The 13,937-nt window shown below is 40.6% G+C and overlaps 1 protein-coding gene across 6 annotated transcripts in view; it reads right to left on the minus strand.

Moving 5' to 3' along the window:
* Positions 1 to 13,937, minus strand: part of LOC306989317 (myosin phosphatase Rho interacting protein) — a 66,568-nt gene that overhangs the window by 31,846 nt on the left and 20,785 nt on the right. For all 6 annotated transcript variants that reach the window (XM_079594894.1, XM_079594897.1, XM_079594895.1 and 3 more), the window contains exons 4-8: positions 11,298 to 11,449; positions 10,824 to 10,908; positions 9,891 to 10,065; positions 6,770 to 7,160; positions 4,734 to 4,857 (exon numbers count right to left, since the gene is read on the minus strand). In XM_079594894.1, coding sequence (XP_079451020.1) covers positions 4,734 to 4,857; positions 6,770 to 7,160; positions 9,891 to 10,065; positions 10,824 to 10,908; positions 11,298 to 11,449 — 927 coding nt within the window. The remainder of the gene's footprint in view (positions 1 to 4,733; positions 4,858 to 6,769; positions 7,161 to 9,890; positions 10,066 to 10,823; positions 10,909 to 11,297; positions 11,450 to 13,937) is intronic.

Consider the following 13,937-nt stretch of genomic DNA (forward strand, 5'->3'; position numbering starts at 1 on the left):
CTCACCAAGGCTGGATTTGATCAAAAATACAGTAAAATAGTGAAATATTATTATAATGTAAATCATCTGTTCTCTATGTGAATATAAAGTTGAAAACAGTTAAGCATTTATTTGAAATTGTATCGTTTGTAACATTATAAATCCCTTTACTGTCACTTTTGATCAAATGTATGTGTCCTTGATGAATAAAAGTATTAATTTCTTTATTTTTTTAAATTGTACTGACCCCAAACTTTTGAACAGTTGTCTACATTTGTCTAAATGCATTTAAAATAAAATAGTAAAAGCAAATATTTCCCAAAAGATGAGTCTTATTAAATTAGAATTTTATAGCTTAATTAAAACAAGCATTAAATTATGGCAAAGTTCATCTAAAATGTAAAAATATGGGGCACAAGCTTGCACAATAAAATGTTTAATATTTATCTAATGTTAACAGATAATGATAACCGATATGGCACTGATATGTGCATCCCTAAAATACCCCTTTAAAAGCTATTATTTGTTAAAGTGTTACACCAGATGTATTCAAGAGTGTGTGGAATTGTTTATCCATTCGCTGAAGATGTTTTGCCTCATATCTGAGCAGCTTGCCTGGATATAAAAGCGTAATTATGTCCATATGCTGTAGAATAATATTTGACAGAGCTCCACAAGCGAGAAGCTCTTCGACTGCCTTGAGAACGAGGAACGGCCCTGACCTGACCTTGAACGCAGCGAACACAAGAACACACTCGGCTCTCCGTCTGCTGTCAGACTCCGCTCGTGTCTCGGTTACACTGACTAACCCTTCGCTCGCAACAACAATCTGTGTTATTTTTCAGAGCAGTTTGGCCTGTGAAACGAGTGGTGTGTTTGTGCTCCTTCACTGATCACACACACACACACACACACCGAACGGAAGATACCATCACTGAAAAATGTCTGAAAAACAAGAGGCTTGATCAAAATCTCTATTGCTCACATTGTTGAAAACCACCGAACCTGCATACGTGGAAACAGAAACAGAAGGTGAGCTTTACTAGTGGTAGTTTGAGTTTCTGTGTGTGTGTGCTTGTGTGTGTGTGTGTGTGTGCGTGCGTGCTTATGTGTGCGTGCTTGTGAGTGTGTGCGTGCTTATGTGTGCATGTGTGTGTGCTTGTTTGTGTGTGCTTGTGTGTGTGTGAGTACTTATGTGTGCGTGCTTGTGTGTGTGTGTGAGAGCTTGTGCGTGCGTGATTGTGAGTGTGTGTGAGAGAGAAGAGAGAGAGAGAGAGAGAGTGAGTGAGTGTATGCCTGTATGTGTGAGTAAGTGTGTGTGTGCTTGTGTGTGCGTGCTTGTGAGTGTGAGCGTGTGTGAGAGAGAGAGAGAGAGCGAGAGCGAGAGAGAGAGAGAGAGAGAGAGAGAGAGAGAGAGCGAGAGCGAGAGAGAGAGCGAGAGAGAGAGCGAGAGAGAGAGAGAGAGCGAGAGCGAGAGCGAGAGCGAGAGTAAGTGTGTGTGCTTGTGCATGTGAGGGTGAGAGAGTGAGAGAGTGTGTGTGTGAGTGTAAGAGAGAAAGAGAGAGAGATAGTGTGTGAGTAAGTGTGTGTGTGTGTGTGTGTGTGTGCGCGAGTGTGAGTGTGTGTGAGAGAGAAAGAGAGAGAGAGTGTAAGTGTGAGTGTGAGCGTGTGTGTGAGAGAGAGAGAGAGAGAGAGAGAGAGAGAGAGAGAGAGCGAGAGAGAGAGAGAGTAAGTGTGTGTGCTTGTGCATGTGAGGGTGAGAGAGTGAGTGTGAGTGTGTGTGTGTGAGAGAGAGAGAGAGTGTGAGTAAGTGTGTGTGTGTGTGAGTGTGAGAGAGAGAAAGAGAGAGAGAGAGAGAGAGAGTGTGTGAGTAAGTGTGTGTGTGTGTGTGTGTGTGTGTGTGTGTGTGTGTGTGTGTGTGTGTGTGTGTGTGTGTGTGTGTGAGTGTGTGTGAGAGAGAAAGAGAGAGAGAGTGTGAGTGTGAGTGTGTGTGTGCGTGTGTGAGTGTGTGTGAGAGAGAAAGAGAGAGAGAGTGTAAGTGTGAGTGTGAGTGTGTGTGTGTGTGTGCGTGTGTGTGTGTGTGTGTGTGTGAGAGAGCATTGGGATGAAATAAGAAATAATTATTTGAGGAAGGTGAAAATGAAGAATAAAGCGGCGGCCGTGACGGAAAATGTCAACTATTTGTTTTTGTTTCTGTCAGAGCGAGTTTATCTGCCCCAGGCGTACGGCCGAGAAGAGAAAACAGCCGTCAGGGGAGTCAGAGCACATGATGGAAACTGGAAATCAATTGAGACAAAAGATCATGCGTGCAAGAGCCGAAAAACAGCAGAAAGTTCTCATACAGAAAAATCATTGGTCATATTTTGTGTTTGATTATTAAACTTTAAACCAAAAGTTTTTAGTGTTTCCAAGTGTGTGCCACGGTCATGTTCAATGAAATATGAAATGCATTGAGCTCTTTTTTCATCTTCTGGGTTGAAGTTTTCATTGAGTAAACATCACAGGACCTGATGTTTTTCTTACACCCACAGAACATCCATGACTCATCAGTGCCTCATTATTATTCATGAGACACCTCGCTTAATTATTCATGACAGCATGTGTTGATGTCCTATGACAGACGCTGTAAGATCACATTCAGGAGTGAGTGTTTTTGTTTTGTAAGAGTTTCTGCGTCACATATGTTCTCTTCCATAAACAGAGTAGCGCACGATTCTAAAAACACTGGTTATTAAAAAACTAAAAGCCTCAAAAGTTGTGTAGACGAAATACTCCAAGGCACTCACGAGGTAAAGTAAACAGCCTTTAATAAACTGGGATAAATCCTTAAAACCAGTTAAAAGTAGCCTACTTCAGGACACATGATATCAGATGCTCAACAAGTCTTCTTAAACTAGTGGTGATTGGTGGATCATCAAGGACAGCTGGTTGATATGTGGGTGTGGCTAGAAGCATAACAACAAAAGAGAAAAAAAAGAAAAAAGAAAAACAAGAGAAAAAAAAGAAAAAAAAAAGAAAAAGAAAAGAGAAAAGAAAAAAAAGAAAAAAGAGAAAAAAAGAGAAAAAAGAGAAAAAAGAGAAAAAAAAGAAGAAGGAAAAAAAGAGAAAAGAAAAAAAGAAAAAGAGAAAAAAGAGAAGAGAAAAAAGAGAAAAAAAGAGAAGAAAAAAAAGAGAAAAAAAAAGAAAAAGAAAAGAAAAAGAGAAAACAAAAAAAAGAGAAAACAAAAAAGAAAAAAGAGGGAAAAAAGAGAAAGAAATGAGATGAATTAAAATATATAAATATAAAATAATAAAATAATTTTATCTAGTTATTTTACTTTAGCGTGTGTTATTAAAACATGACTATTTGTTGTCGAGGTGAACATCTGGCGATATCAGCACGGCGGAGTCGAGTTTGTGACAAACCTTGCATTATAATGCTCCGATTTGTGTCGTAAATCATTTATAAACCGCCGCCAACACAGGAGAATACATCAATATGCTTGATATCCACTTTTAAGTCCTTAAAGTCCCACTCCGATCATTATTTTGAGCTATTTTTAAACATTCCCAGTGGTCTTTAAATTATGATTATGCCATTTTTAGCCAAAATCTCAAAACCTGTGCCGTTTTCTGGGACTTCGCTTCAGCAGAGCGGCAGTAGCTCATTAGCAATTCGCCTCTGCGTTGTGGGCGGAGCCGTTGGCACGGAGAAGCATTACAGTATCATATATACACACGTTAATTATTATTATCCGAAGTTAATCAAAGTTATCACCGATCATTATTTCACTCCGAGTCGCGGTAAAAAACAGCTCGACTTCGCCTCGATATTTCATCCCTCCCACAGTGATCAATCAGGACATATTTAGTATCAGTGGATTGCTCGGAATTTCGGGATTATTATGATGCTAATGTCACCGCTCTATCTGAAAAACTGACTGACTCTCTCACGAGTGATGGGCTTGACACACGAGGGGACAAACGACTGCGACAGGCGAAACTCGTCGCCACCCGGCGTGTGCAAGTCTACTGGAACGAGCGCGGAATGTCGCCTGTTGCTTGGCTGGAGGAGGCTGGCTGCCCTCTCTCATTATGTAATGATGTAATTACTGACGGGATCAGTCTGTGTTCTCCAAACTTTAGTTTTGACGATTAATAGACGGTGAAAAGTGACTTATTTGTCACAGTATGTGTTCCAATTTGAGTATGAGCTCGTGGCCCCGCCCAGTGGAGTTACTACGTCACAACTCCAGTCTATTTTAGCCGGCATTTTAGCGTCTGCTACTGATTCACAGACATTTGAATGTAGAAATACTCAGAAATACAACTTTGAGCTTCTCAAGATATGTCCTCTAACATCAGAAAAATGCCACAAGAACATGTTAACACCTAGAAAAACATGATTTTCATCGGAGTGGGTCTTTAAACACTCGGTTTTTGGGGTGGACAGCTTATAAAAACTTATTTCTGGGTTTCTTAGCTTGTTTGCTGGACACCTCGTCACACAACAGCATGCAGAGTCAATGGAGACGGTTGGATTGCCCCCGGTGTGGGCGTGGCCTTCAGATTATGACGCGTTACGCTCAGTCTCTATAAAATGATTGACTACAGGGAGATTTTAAAAGTAGTGTTAAAATATCGCTATCATTACAGTCCGCTATCGTGTGTCGTCTCGTGGTGTATCGTCACACCCCTAGGATATCCCACTCCAGGGTGAGTGTGTGATTACCCCTCCGCAGTCTCTGTGACGTGAGCGTGTCGCTGAGCATTACCTCGCGTGTGAAGCGTCGGGTTTCACTGCGTCCCTGCCGGCCTCCAGCGCTCGCCTCCTCGTCCATGCGCTCGGCGTTCTCCAGCTCCAGCGCCTCCAGCTTCTCGATCACACGCCCGCTCACACTGCAGAAACACCAGCACATCTTCACACACAGCCTCAGAGCTTAGGCCTGCACTGTTTGAGGTCACATGTTGTCTGAACGCTCATATGGGTCTTCGAGGGCATATGTGTGCGCACACACGCATGATGACCTTTGCTGAGGTATCATAAACACTGTTGGTTGGGTCTTCAGTGAATGTAACCGAAGAACGTGCATCTAAACACGCTGTGCACTTTACTGAACTTACACTGTGAGATTGTTCTCTATGTGAATATACAGTAAAGTGTCATTTATTCCTGTGATCAAAGCTGATGTTCAGCATCATTACTCCAGTCTTCAGTGTCACATGATCCTTCAGAAATCGGTGTAATATGATGATCTGATGCTCAAGACACATTTATGATTATTATTAATGGAAACCGTTATTTTTTGTGTGGAAACAGTGATGCAATTTATTTTGCAGAATTCTTTGCTTATCAAAGGCAAAAATCTGAACAAGTTGTGTTTCAAAGTTTAGGTTGATATCTCTTGAAATAAGCGTTCAGTGAGATTTAGTTTGTGCGCAGTACCACACTTCTCCACTAGTGGACATCACTGCCCATATAAGGGCGCCTCCATCTCCATATGTGGTTTGAGTCTGAACCATTATTTTTACAATTTTCATACAATTTATGAAGTAGACATCCTATTCAGAAGTAGTGTTGGAAGTTTGGTAGATTTAGAAATGATTTCAACCTCTAAGAAACACAGAAGATCACGTATGTGCATTATAGCTCGCTGCCACATCACTAATGCTGAATCTATTATTGTTTTCTTTATATTTAAAACATTTTCAGACCTTTTTTTCTAAAAGAATTGAACGGATGCTATCTTTTGAACTCTTGGCATGAAAACAAACTGAGGTTTCTACCATTCTTTCATGATTTTTCATGTTCATCACTATTTCAAAATAAAGGTCTGAACACGCCTCAGGAGTGTGAACATATTCTTGCTGCAAATTGATAAATTACAGCTCCTCTGTCATTTATTTTGAAAATCAGTCACCAAATATGTAAACTAGAGATTGTAAGCTAATGATATACAGTTTGTCAAGATTGGTTTAGGTTTAGTATAGGATATTACTGTGTTAAATATGTAATGGCCGTGGTGCCAATATAAGGGGTTAATAGAAAGTTCAAAAGAACAGCATTTATCTGAAATATAATTCTATGCAACATTATAAATATCTTTACTGTCACTTTTGACCAATTAAATGCGCCACTGCTACATAAAAGTATTAATTTCCTTATTTAAAAAAGTTTTAATTGCAGTGCATGTATATAAAATGATATATTCCTAGGAAGGGGTTTGATGACCCCACATATGCAAAGATTTCCCGAACCACAGACATGAATTCAGTTCACAAAATGATGTCAGAAAATATTAAATTACTTTGTCAGATTGTGCCCTTATTTGGGATTTGCACCACATTGTCAGCCGTCCTTAAAAGGAAACAAGAAAGCCAGTCAGTGAGGTATTTCTGTCACATGACTGCTCACAGTCTCATTGGCTGCTGGGTAAAAAGTGGCACAATTCCCATAAACCCAAATTAAACTAGAGTAGAGAGCTGTCTGTATGAACTCTTCATCTCATCGGGGTAAAGTGAGCCGACTTAATGAGAAGTACGCCAGAGATGCAGTTTGAGGGTTCATGGGAGTATTTTCCCTGTTCATTTAGTTGTAAACGTCAGCAGATTTGGTGACGGTATTTGTTTAAAAAATATATTTATTTATTTATTCCAACACCAAAAAAAAAAGTCAGGTCAAAAAGACCCGAGGGAAGGATGACGGTTGACCTAAAGCCTTAAATATGTGAGCATGCGTGAAAGGAAAGAAGCTTGTTTGCATTCTCGCGATAGTACAGATGCATTGATGAGGAGAACGGCCGGCGCTCACCTTCTCTCCGCGCTGAACACACACTCCTGTCTCTCCGGACTGCGGAGCCGACTGCGTTTCTCGGGCTTGCGGGCGGAAAGAGCTCGGTGTGAGCGTGCGACGGCTTCGTTCGGGTGGCTCTCGGTGCTGGCGTCCGAGTCCAGCGAGCTCATGGACCCGCTGATGTGTGAGCCGTTGGAGAGCAGGCTGCTGCATGATGGGAAGGGGTCGCTGGGAGCCGGGGAAAGGCATCGTGGGACACCCCCCATCTCTGCGCTGAGCCGGCTCGAGGAGCTGCCCGTGGGGGACAGCGGGTCGAGGGACTGAGCCGAGTGGAAGAGCCCGATCCGGTCCACTTCATCACCGTTCACTGAGCTCTGGTCCGAGCAGCGGCTCAACATCGAGCCGTCACCTGTAGCGGAGCAGTGGGACACCATGAGTTCTGTGCTGTCGGCCTTACGCGCCAGAGAAACAAGCGCGTCTTTGAACTTCCGTTTTTGCGGTCGCTCTGTATATCTCTATGGCATCGCTGTCGACGAGTAATTCGCTTTTGAAGAGGATTTACTTAATGTAAAGTTAACGAAAGTGATCATGAGGATTGTAATGTTCAAAGCAGATGTCGTAACAAATGTCAGTAGACCGGGAAGATTTTAAAACGAGCCGCTCATTCATAAATACGCAAGATCGCTGTGAAAATACAGACCGGAAGTCAAAAGACAACGAGCCTAGCGCTGAAAAGGGGCGGGGCTACAAGCTCTATACAAAATGGATGAAAAACTAAATTAAAATTCAAATATAATTCGAATTGTGCAAATCTGCGCGTCATACGTCATTACGCTATTTCTACGTCATTACGCTATTTCTATGCCATTACACTATCATTGCGCTATTTCTACGTCATTACATTATTTCTACGTCATTACGCTATTTCTACACCATTACGCCATTTCTACATTACGCTATTTCTACATCATTACGCTATTTCTACACCATTACGCTATTTCTACACCATTACGCTATTTCTACACCATTACGCTATTTCTACATCATTACGCTATTTCTACATTACGCTATTTCTACATCATTACGCTATTTCTACATCATTACGCTATTTCTACATTACGCTATTTCTACACCATTACGCTATTTCTACATCATTACGCTATTTCTACATTACGCTATTTCTACATCATTACGCTATTTCTACATTACGCTATTTCTACATCATTACGCTATTTCTACATTACGCTATTTCTACATTACGCTATTTCTACATCATTACACCATTTCTACATTACGCTATTTCTACATCATTACACTATTTCTACACCATTACGCTATTTCTACACCATTACGCTATTTCTACATTACGCTATTTCTACATCATTACGCTATTTCTACATTACGCTATTTCTACATCATTACGCTATTTCTACACCATTACGCTATTTCTACATTACGCTATTTCTACATCATTACGCTATTTCTACATCATTACACCATTTCTACATCATTACGCTATTTCTACACCATTACGCTATTTCTACATCATTACGCTATTTCTACATTACGCTACTTCTACATTACGCTATTTCTACATCATTATGCTATTTCTACACCATTACGCCATTTCTACATTACGCCATTTCTACGTAATTACGCTATTTATTTCTATGTCATTACGCTATTTATTTCTACATCATTACGCCATTTATTTCTACGTCATTACGCTATTTATTTCGACTTCATTATGCCATTTCAACATCATTACGCTATTTCTACATCATTACGCTACTTATTTCTACATCATTACGCCATTTATTTCTACGTCATTACGCTATTTCTACATCATTACGCTATTTATTTCTACATCATTACGCTATTTATTTTTACATCATTATGCCATTTATTTCTACGTCATTATGCCATTTCAACATCATTACGCTATTTCTACATCATTACGCTATTTATTTCTACATCATTACGCCATTTATTTCTACGTCATTACGCTATTTATTTCTACATCATTACGCCATTTATTTCTACGTCATTACGCCATTTATTTCTACGTCATTACGCTATTTCTACATCATTACGCTATTTATTTCTACATCATTACGCTATTTATTTTTACATCATTATGCCATTTATTTCTACGTCATTATGCCATTTCAACATCATTACGCTATTTCTACATCATTACGCTATTTATTTCTACATCATTACGCCATTTATTTCTACGTCATTACGCTATTTATTTCTACATCATTACGCTACTTCTACGTCATTACGCCATTTATTTCTACGTCATTATGCCATTTCAACATCATTACGCTATTTCTACATCATTACGCTATTTATTTCTACATCATTACGCTACTTCTACGTCATTACGCTATTTATTTCTACGTCATTATGCTATTTCTATGTCATTACGCTATTTCTATGTCATTACGCTATTTATTTCTACGTCATTACGCTATTTCTATGTCATTACGCTATTTCTATGTCATTACGCTATTTATTTGTACGTCATTACGCTATTTCTAAGTCATTACGCTATTTCTATGTCATTACGCTATTTATTTCTATGTCATTACGCTATTTCTATGTCATTACGCTATTTCTATGTCATTACGCTATTTATTTGTACGTCATTACGCTATTTCTAAGTCATTACGCTATTTCTATGTCATTACGCTATCTATTTCTATGTCATTACGCTATTTCTATGTCATTACGCTATTTATTTGTACGTCATTACGCTATTTATTTCTATGTCATTACGCTATCATTACGCCATTTCTACGTCATTACGCTATTTATTTCTATGTCATTACGATATTTATTTCTACGTAATTGCACACGCACAGTCCTTTCAGTTTCGTTTTTCAATCCGATCAAGTGTTCTCTCGATCGGATTAGAAAAGAAATAAACCGATCCTTTCAATCCGATCGAAATTTCATTGGGATCGAGCTCAATCGGATGGATTAAGGCGTTTAACATGAAGGCTTCTCAGCCCGACGGAGCCACCGATCTCATTACTGATGGATTATTTGGTTGCATGTAAAGGTGGCCAGTGACTTCATGGTGCTAGCGTGGGTGATTGGCCAGGTGTAAGTGTGTGTGTATTCCCCGCACCTGCAGAGGGCAGTGGAGAGCCAAGAGCTGGGAGATCAGCGGCGCTCCATGTCTGGGAACCGTCCGCTTCTCTGCTTTGCAGCTCCTCTTGCCAGATGATGGAACTGGAGTCGGGCGTCTTCTCCGCCTCGGGGATCCCTGAGCCGGTCACCGCCACCTTCGCTGGGCCGGGCTCCTGCAGTCACACCGAAAATATTTTAGAAAATGTAGAAAAATTCTAATTAAAACTGAATTTTTATAAGGCACTAAGAGTGCAACTAGTGACTGACATCACGAATGCTCTGAGAAATTGATTAGACATACTTTTTGATTATCACAATTAAATTAAACCATTAAACAAAATAAATGAAGTCCAAAAAAATACGGTTAAACCGAAAAAAGAATTTCTGTAAAAAAAAAAAAAAAATTTATTAGGCCATATTGCTGAAAGTGTAACAAATTATAAAATTATTGTGAATTATACTAATTAGACATCCGTAAAAAAAAAAAAAAAACGAACAGAAAATCCAGAAAATGTATAACGGAAAACATGAATTTTAGGAAAAAATCAAATAGAATTTGGGGAAAATAAAACAGATTTCATAGGCACTGACATCACAGCAGGTCCTAGCCGTAAATATTTTGAATAAATTATTAAATTGTTTCAGTTTAATTAATTTTATTGATTAGACATACTTTTTGATTACTCAAATAAAAAAAATAAACCATTAAACGGAGTGCAAAAAAGAAAACCGAAAACACATTTTTTTATGTTATTTTAAATTATTGTTGGAAATGTAACAAATTAATTTACAGAAAAATGTGAAAAGAAAACATTTAGGACAAAAATAAACAAAAAATAAAACAAAGATCTCATATGCAAAGCCAGCGGGTTAGGGTTAGGGTCAGGGTTAGGGTCAGGGTCGGGGTCGGTGTCGGGGTCAGGTAACGCACCTGTGAGGTCGCCGGCTCCACTTTGCGCTTCTTCTTCTGATTCTGCTTGTTGGTTCTGGGATAAACCACGAGCTGTTCAGTCCATCTGGGGAAAGACATCAGAGGTTACGCTGATCTCGTGTCCCATCGGTAGTTTAGTTAACACTCGCTATCTCTCTCGCTCACACACACACACTCTCTCACTCACTCGCTCGCTCACTCACTCTCTCTCTCACTCACACACACACACACTCACTCACTCACTCACTCACTCGCTCACTCGCTCACTCTCTCTCTCTCACTCACACACACACTCACTCACTCACTCGCTCACTCTCTCTCTCACTCACACACACACTCACTCACTCACTCACTCGCTCACTCACTCGCTCACTCACTCGCTCGCTCTCTCACTCACACACACACACACACACACACACTCTCTCACTCACACACAGCCTCTACAGTCTCACTATATGAGCACACGTCTCGCACCCGTTGATGATCTCCCGGTTGTCTCCGCGGATGTAGAACTCCTGCTCGGGCGTGATGATGACCAGCGCGTTCTTCTGGCCCGTCCGCGGCTCGGCGTCCATCACGTCACTGCACAGGTTCATGTTCACCGTGCCTTGTGGGAGCGTGCTGGGCTGTGGGCGACACCAGGGGACCAGTTCACTCCGACAATCCTTTATTCCTGCTTTTACTCCTGAACTAAAGCCATCAGCGCCGCGGAGCTTCACGGCTTATAAAACAGTTACTCCATACAAATATTTACACAATATTTACAACGTGTGTGTGTGTTCGGGCCCTCGTTCAATGTGTGTGTGTTCGGGCCCTCGTTCAACGTGTGTGTGTGTGTCCGGGCCCTCGTTCAACGTGTGTGTGTTCAGGCCCTCGTTCAACGTGTGTGTGTTTGGGCCCTCGTTCAACGTGTGTGTGTGTGTGTGTGTGTGTGTGTGTGTGTCCCCGGGCCCTCGTTCAACGTGTGTGTGTGTGTGTGTGTCCCCGGGCCCTCGTTCAACGTGTGTGTGTGTGTATCCGGGCCCTCGTTCAACGTGTGTGTGTGTGTGTTCGGGCCCTCGTTCAACGTGTGTGTGTGTGTGTGTGTGTCCGGGCCCTCGTTCAACGTGTGTGTGTGTGTGTGTCCGGAACCTCGTTCAACGTCTGTGTCTGTGTGTGTGTGTGTGTGTGTGTGTGTGTGTGTGTGTGTGTGTGTGTGTGTGTGTGTGTGTGTGTGTGTGTGTGTGTGTGGGCCCTCGTTCAACGTGTGTGTGTCCGGGCCCTCGTTCAACGTCTGTGTCTGTCTGTGTGTGTGTGTGTGTGTGTGTGTGTGTGTGTGTGTGTGTGTGTGTGTGTGTGTGTGTGTGTGTGTGTGTGTGTGTGTGTGTGTGTGTGTGTGTGTGTGTGTGTGTGTTCAACGTGTGTGACACTGAAGACTAGAGTAATGATGCTGAAAATTCAGCTTTGATCACAGGACTAAATTACACTTTACTATATAATCACAAAACAGTTGTTTTAAATTGTAATGTTTCACTATTTTACTGTATTTTTAATCAGAAACGCAGCCTTTGTGAGCGTGAGACTTCTGTAAAAAACGTTAAAGATCCCAAACTTTTGAATGCTAGTGTAAATATTAGGTCTTGATTTTTAAATTCACTTTTTTTTACTTTATCTGTTTATTTTAAATAAATGACTTGATTTCATAAAGAATGTGAACCACAACAATTTAGTCTCTCAGTTCATACGAGGTCATAAAACGGTGTGTGTGTGTGTATAAAAATGATTTACTTATATACACATGAAATATGATGCGTCATGTCGTTCCTGCCGCTCTGGAGCGAGTCGGACGGGTTTGGAAGGACGTGAGGCTGAACTACACTGATGAAGAGCTGAGATTCACACTCGACGACGCTCTCGAAACCGGCGCGCTATCAGGCGCTCGGCAGACTCCAGATGTAAAACAGGTGCCGTCTTTTCCTGACTCCTTTTATGGCCTTTTTAAGTGATCTAGTTTTATTAAAAGCTGCCAGTAAACTCCAGGGAATGCCAAATATGGAAATTACAGTGTGTCACAGTTATAAACTGCAGCAGAGTTTGTTTCACTAGCCGGGGAGAAGAGGTCTGGGTAATCAGAACGGAAGAAGAGCTTCACGGCACGGCCATGAAAAACACAAAACTGGACGTTTTTATCCCTTTTTCCGCCACAAATCATCATAAAAATCCAAGATGTATCAGATTACCAATTTTTGATATTATTTTATCCAGAAGGGCAATTAAAAACTAACCCAAAACCTTCGCATAACAATAATTTGATCATTACCGTGACTATGTTTTGTGCGTTTAATTTCTCTCTCTTATTTTTGTGTTTTTTAGTGATTGTGAAGCACCAGCTGTTGCATTTAATGCGTTTTATAAATAAATAAATGAAATTAAATAATTTGAGCTGTGTGCCGACAGCGGTTCGTTTAGCTCTTTGGACTCACTTGACATTTTAATCCCTTTTTCCGCCAAATCATGATAAAAAACCTAGATGTATCAGATTACTAATTTTTAATATTATTTTATCCAGAAGGGCATTTAAAAACTAGCCCAAAACCGTCACATAACGTCCTGCACAACAATAATGTGAGCCGTGTGTGCCGAGGTTCGACAGGTTTGTTGAGGTCTTTGGACTCGCTTGAGGGTGGGAGTCTTCAAGTCGTCTTTAGATAAGAGAGGAACATATGAGGCAATGCATGGAGGGAAAAAGAAAAACAGGAAGAGCAAATAGCCAGAAGCAGGACTGTCATCGGGGGGGAATGTGGTCGCAGGGCCTGTGATGAAGGGGCCCGTCGAGGTCCTCAAACACACGGCCCGGGGGAAGAGAGGCCCACGGTTAAAGCATCCGCTCATCATGCCTTTTAATACGTGTAATAAAATAATCTATAAAAATGATTGCAGCAAAAAAAAATTATTGAAAAATAAAACTTTTTCAAAATTATAACCATTTATAATAATTTTTCAGTATAAATTGGGTCATTATACCGCTGTAGTTAATGCATCCGCTCATCATGCCTTTTAATATGTGTAATAAAGTAATCTATAAAAAATTATCAAAGCAAAAAATTATTGAAAAATAAAATTTTCTAAATAATA

The sequence above is a fragment of the Phoxinus phoxinus genome (genome assembly GCF_949152265.1).
Source record: "Phoxinus phoxinus genome assembly, chromosome: 21".
In the NCBI taxonomy this organism is placed as follows: domain Eukaryota; kingdom Metazoa; phylum Chordata; class Actinopteri; order Cypriniformes; family Leuciscidae; genus Phoxinus; species Phoxinus phoxinus.